The following is a 6472-nucleotide window of genomic DNA, read 5'->3' on the forward strand; positions in this document are numbered from 1 at the left end:
ATCACTGCACCACATAACAAAACCCGTTGTGGATGGTTGGAGTCCAACTCACCCAGACCCCACGATGGAGTTGAACTGCCCACTCTGAGGCACAGTGGACTTGAGAGCAGATCGCTGGATCTCTTCTGACGTGCAGCCTCTGGGTGGTTTGGAACTGCTGGCCTGCCTGTGAGCACTTGAGCACTTCACCATCACGCCACCAGGGCTCCTTGAGTAAAACACAGCTGAGCGCATGGAACATATGTCAGAGTGCAGCCGGCGGTCCTCGGTTCTGTGCCCCTGACCCGCTCCTCTCGGTTTCCTGAGACAGCTTTCAATTTCACATGTGCGGGGTGAAGGGGTCACTGGGTAAGCAGCGGAGAAAATTAAAGGTTTTTGAGCATGTCCTCTGGGTTTACGTAATTGCCACTACGTTTTCCTCCACATCCTCAGCGGACATCGGAGAACGTCACTGCCAAGAGCAGACTGTCTTGTTATGTGGACTTCCTTTTAACCCCTGATGTTTCTGTCTTGATGGTTTGGTGATTTATTTGGCCTCAGCAAGTACTCAGCGTTGGCAGTGAACCCCTACAATCCACCCCCTCTTATTTTTTGAGACAAAGAACACAATCCATTTTCTGACTTAGTTACTACATAAATATGATTTCAAAAGTATACATGTCACTGTATACATCAAGTTTAAAAGAGTTTCTTTCTTGCATTTCTAAAACCAATATGTTTTCTGACCCCTAGAACCTAAGGTGTGTTTAAATTACAGCAAGGGTAAAATTTTTCTTTTCTCTTTCTCGTTTTAAATCTGCTAGATGATGCCTTAAATATCATCCTTGCTTTGAGGAAATGGTTTTAAGGAATCTGAGAAGGGAAGTGAAATGATAGCAGGCGCTGGGGTTCCAGACAAAGCGAGGATCCTAATTATTCACAGAGTGGGACCAGGCTGGGAGCAGGCTGGGGGGCAGAGCGGCACTGCTGAGACAGGCCTTCTGCAAAACAGCCAGCCTTGGCCGGAAGTCGTCTTCCTTTTATTTCTTTTCTCCCAAGGAAGTGGATGGAACATTGCTGGTCCAGGGCCCTGGGCTTGGAATTTAGGGTGGCAGATGCTGCTGTCTCCATCAGCATCACAGCTGTTGGAGTTTTATAAGCAAAACATGCTCGAGTTCACACAAAGCCATCTGATAGCAAATACCCATAGCCCAATGTGGCTGGAGACTGGGAACCCCCTTCTCTCCTCTGCATGGCTCCCTCCCACCCCACAGGGACCCTGAGTCGTTGTCATGAGTCAGAACCACCTTATGCACCTGGCTTTCAGAGGTGCCCACCGAAGGGAAGGGCTGTGGAGGGGGAGTACCTGCCTGCCAGTCTGGACAATCACGGCTCCCTTGGGCAAACCACACATGCAGTCTGGGTCTCCTCACCAGCAGCGTGGGTGCAGTAACGGCACCCAGCCCCTTCCCATCCTAGATGGTTGCTGTGGATTCCCTACAGGGCCGAGGAGAACTGCCTCAGCCACTGTCTTTACAGAAGGCACTCCGGTGGCACTCACCTGCTAACTGAAAGGTGGGTACTTCGAGCCCACCACCCGCTCCGTATCAGCAAATCTATCCTGGAAGAACTACAGACAGAAAGCTCCTTAGAAGTGAGGACACTGACACTTCTCACATACTTCGGACATGTTGTCTAGAGAGAGACCTTCATAAAGTGGATGGTCGGCGAAAAAGAGGAAGACCCCCAAAGGGATGGATCGGCCCAGTGGCTGTAACCGTGTGCTCACATACGGCAGACAGTGAGGACGGCGCAGTCTGGATAGGGCTACGTTCTGTTGTTCACGCGGACACACCTAACGTGGACAAACTGTTGTTCATGTGGTCCCTACCAGTCACACACACCTTACAACAACAACATCCCATGTGCTCATAAATTAGAGCGGGTAAGTCAAAAAGTACTGCTACAAAATCATAGGCCCCTTTATGCAGCAGAAACAGCACGATGTGAAGCTATTGCTTCTTGACATGGCCTCCACCTTGGCCTCTATGCTTCTGCGGGGAGGCTTCCATGTCTCTAACCTGGAGTCCTGGGGTGGCGCTGTGGGTGATGTGCTGGACTGCAAAGTCAGTGTGAACTACAAGGTCAGCGGTTCAAACTCACCAGTCGCTCCTCAGAAACCCTATACAGGGCACTTACCACCACCACCAACATCAACCCTTCCGTGAACAATTCTGCGCTCTTCAGTTTATACCAAGTCAAAATAGACGTTCTGGAGTTCTTAAGGAACTCAAATCATGTTCTTTTAAAATGTTCTCTGGGTCTCGGTGTCAAAAAGAAATCTGAAGGCCCAAGATGAGGGCTGTAGGGTGGATGGAGTGAAGCTTCACAATATACTTTCCTGGGACAGGACTTGCTACCCTCAGAGAAGGATCCGGCGCATTGTCACTATGGAAAAAAGATTGCTTGGCACAACTTTCCCAGCATTTTTCTCACCAATGCAGTTTTTAGTTTCCTTCAAGCATCTTCAAAGTAAGTCCCTGTGGTCTTCCGTGTCTTTTATTTTTTTTTTTAACCTTTAAAAATTGCTTTAATCGTAAATAAGTAATCAGAATGACTAGTGGGCGGGCTTATAATATATATGAGATGTCACAAATATGCGTGTCGGTGGATAGTTGCAGACAAGTTCTCTCAGTAACACACTTGTCTTTGTCTCATGAGAGGTGACTTATAACAAAGGGGTCCAATCAACCAAGGGGGGTCTGTGGGCCAGTTACATTCGAGGTAGAGAGGTCAACTCAGAAGGTCATGGGGTTATAAAGACTGTGTTTCGGGACACTTGATAGATGGAGAATCTTAACAGATTTTTCTCAAAGGATACAGGATGATCACAGGAACTTATTATAAAGACATTTTCAGAAAACTGAAAACCGCATTGGTGAGAAAAAGGCCAAGAAAATTGTGCTGAGGAATTATTCCCACCATGATGACGCACCTGGTTATTCTTCAAAGATAGCTAGGGCTATCCTATGAGAATATAACAGGAAAACCTTACCCACCCACACTACAGCCCCGAGCTTGTCCCTTCAGATTCTTTTATCCCCTAAAACTAAAAGAACATTTCAAAGGAACATGACTGCAGTTCCTCCAAGATGACCACCCTGCCATTTTGATGTCGTGTAAATAGGGGAGGGTTGATTTCTTCAAAGGAGGATTGTTGTTGGTAGATGCCATCCCATTGGCTCTGACTCATAGTGACCTTATGCAAAACCGAACAAAGCACTGTCCAGTCCTGTGTTAGCCTCACAATCATTGTTAACCTTTGAACACACTGCTGCTGCCACTGTATCTCATAGGGGGTGCCTTCTCTTCGCTGCTGACCTCCTTCCTGAGTCTTTTGAGAAAATCTATCAAGACGACCCCTTTGGATCCCCAAACCAAGTTGCTATACCCTTCTGAGCTGATCTCTCTGCCTGGAATTTCACTGGACTAACAGATCCCCTCAGAAGCCACTGTTTGGAATGTAGCATTTTTTGGAAAACACCCTAAGGAGATGAAGACACGTGTGTTCCTGAGAGCACGTGTTTGCAGCCCTCCACCAATCACAGAGACACGTTTAAACATGTTGTGTTGGGAAGGAGCCTGTGTGAGGATGAGCTGGTAGCAATACTTTCTGACTGACCTCATCTATGGAAAGATGGAAGCAAATAGCTGCACCTGCACACACCCTCGCCTTCTCACATGCGCTCCTGTCTGGTGGGGGGAGAGGGTGGGGTTCAGGAGTATGAAATGAGGATCCAGGGCTCCCAACCACCAGGTGACAGCCCGGAGGAGACCCCAGGGTGCAGCCACCTCTTTACAACCTCTGCCTCCACACGGTGGTCCCAGGTTCACAGGAACCCCAAGAACTTGTTATTTGGAGGAAAAGAAATCACTTGACTCATGGCCAAGGTAACATGTCAGAGAAGTGGACCTGCATGCTCTAGTCTTCTGCTGCGGCCTGCTCACTGGTGGTAAAATGACACCCACGAGCCCCCGGGAGCCTGTTTGGCTGTGGCCCATGTCTACCCTAACTTGTCTGTCTTTGAGTCTGCAAGATACAGCCAGTGGGCCTGGTCACGTGGCTTTGGCTTCCTCATCTGTCCCCGAGGATACAAATACTTGTTGGGTAGTAAGGGGTTGATTCCAACACATGGCAAACCTCTAAGGAGCCCTGGTGGCACAGTGGTTAAGCGCTCATCTGCTCACCAGGAGGTCAGTAGTTTGAAGCCATCAGCTTCTTCTATAAAGATTCACAGCCCGGGAACCTAACAGGGCAGCTCTACTCTGCCTATAGGTTCGCTAGAGTCCGAATTAACTCAAGGCCAGGGGATTTAGGACTCTGTAGGACAGGGTAGACCGTCCCATAGGGTTTCCCAGGTGTGGTGTGGCACTGTAGGAGAATATACCAGACAGCAAAGTTGGTTAGAACTACATGGTGGACGGTTCAAACTCACCAGCTGCTCCTTGAAAACCCTAAACAGAGTCTCTGAGTCTGAACCAACTCGACAACACTTAAAAACAATCTTTATGGAAACATATTACTAGGTTTTTTCTCCGACAGAGTTGCTGGGTGGGTTTGAACCACCAAGCATTCTGTTAGCAGCTTACAGTTTAAGCATCATGTCACCAGGTGGTTATAACAATACCGTCCATGTTATAATGTTGTAGGGAGGAACAGTCAATGAATGGGAATACAGAGACCCCAGTTAGTCCGATGAACTATGAGCACAGTCCAGGCATGCACAGTTACGAGAATACTGTCAGCCCCAACACACAGTAACCCCATGAACAACAGAATTGAACGCTACCTAGCTGTGTGCACCCCTATGATGGATTTTCATCTTTGGAAGATCACCAGACCTTTCTTCCTACTGTGTGTCTGGAAGCCCCTCCAATCCCTCCAGAGCAACACAGAAGCTCCACTGACATCCAGGTGGTGGCTCTATCTGTATGAGATGTAGTGGTCAGGAACTCAACGCACATCTCCCCCTCGGAACATGGGAATTCTTCCCGGATCCCTCTCTTGTTGTTTGAAGTATTAACTATTATCATAATTAATCACAACAAATCTTATCCAAGGAGCCCTGGTGGGTTAATCATCCCCATGAGAAAGATGAAGCAGCACTAATGAACAAGTCTTCTCCTCCAAGGTAGACAACTGAAGGGCTAGAATGTAATGGCTCGGCCTCAGAACTTTTTATAGCTAAGGAAACCATTAGACCCTCGAGCTCAAAGAGTAGCCATCACGACCTCCAAGAGGTTTCAGAAACTCAGCATCTCATCAACCCATAAACCCACCACATGGAATCCATCCTGACTCACAGCAACGTGTAAAGCTCTGTAGGGCTGAGGAGAGCTGCACCATAGAGTTTCCAAAACTATGAATCTTTTTACGGGAGCAGACAGCTACGTAGCAGCTGGTGGGGTTGAACTGCCAACCTGTGGTTAATGCTTAATCCACTGTGCCAGCAGAGCTCCTTGTACCGACATAGAACCTGCATCTTAAGGACAGATCTGGGTGGCCCCAGAACACACAGGGGCGGCTCTCTGTTCTTAGAGATTATGCTATGCCAAGCTGGGTCACATCATGGGCATGGCCCCCACGGGCATCACCCCAGGTGGTCACATGGGAGCCACAGGGGGAGCTCCAACACATGGCCCCAAACATGAACCTAGGCATCCATCTCACAACCAGTCTGAGATTCCGCAGCTAAAAAGGCAGTGGCCTCACTAGGAGATCTGCACCCTGTCTTAAAGGACCTTCAGGGCAATGACCCGGAAGGAGAAGGCACTTACATTGACCCAGGGGTGCTCCAGGACCTGGATGGCGGAGAATCGCTGGTCCACATCCACCAGCAACATCATGGTGATGAGCTCCTATAGAGAGAGCAGGAGACCCCGTTAGCTACCTTTAAACCTGGGAGCTTTCAACACAGTCTCTCTAGGTTAGGAGAAGCATTTGGGAAAGCTTGTAGTCAGTTCCTTTAAGTCTGTTCCAACTCATGGTGCCCCGTGTGTGTCAGAGTAGAACTGTGCTCCACAGGGTTCTCAGTGATATTTCGTAAGTAAATTTGCATCAGGCAAATCTGCTACAATTGTTGTTGTTGTTAGGTGCCATCAAGTCAGTACCGACCCATAGTGACCTTATGCACAGCAGAACGAAACACTGCCCAATACGGGCCAACCTCACTACTGATGCCACGCTTGAGTTCATCGATGCTGCCACTTGGCCAATCCATCTCGTTGGGGGTCTTCCTTTTCTTCTCTAACCCTCCATCTTACCAAACATGATATCCTTCTCCAGCGACTGGTCCATCCTGACAATATGTCCGAAGTATGAGAGACAAAGTTTGGCCATCTTGACCTCCAAGGCGCACTCTGGCTACACTTCTTCCAAAAACGGATCTATTGGTTCTTTTGGCAGCCCATGGCGCTTTCAATATTCTCCTCC

General features: G+C 48.5%; 1 protein-coding gene across 2 annotated transcripts in view; it reads right to left on the minus strand.

The window, feature by feature from the left end:
* Positions 1 to 6472, minus strand: part of DCLK1 (doublecortin-like kinase 1) — a 314483-nt gene that overhangs the window by 27646 nt on the left and 280365 nt on the right. For both annotated transcript variants that reach the window (XM_006874369.1, XM_006874370.1), the window contains exon 14: positions 5818 to 5898. In XM_006874369.1, coding sequence (XP_006874431.1) covers positions 5818 to 5898 — 81 coding nt within the window. The remainder of the gene's footprint in view (positions 1 to 5817; positions 5899 to 6472) is intronic.

This window comes from Chrysochloris asiatica, unplaced genomic scaffold (genome assembly GCF_000296735.1).
Source record: "Chrysochloris asiatica unplaced genomic scaffold, ChrAsi1.0 scaffold00272, whole genome shotgun sequence".
Lineage (NCBI taxonomy): Eukaryota > Metazoa > Chordata > Mammalia > Afrosoricida > Chrysochloridae > Chrysochloris > Chrysochloris asiatica.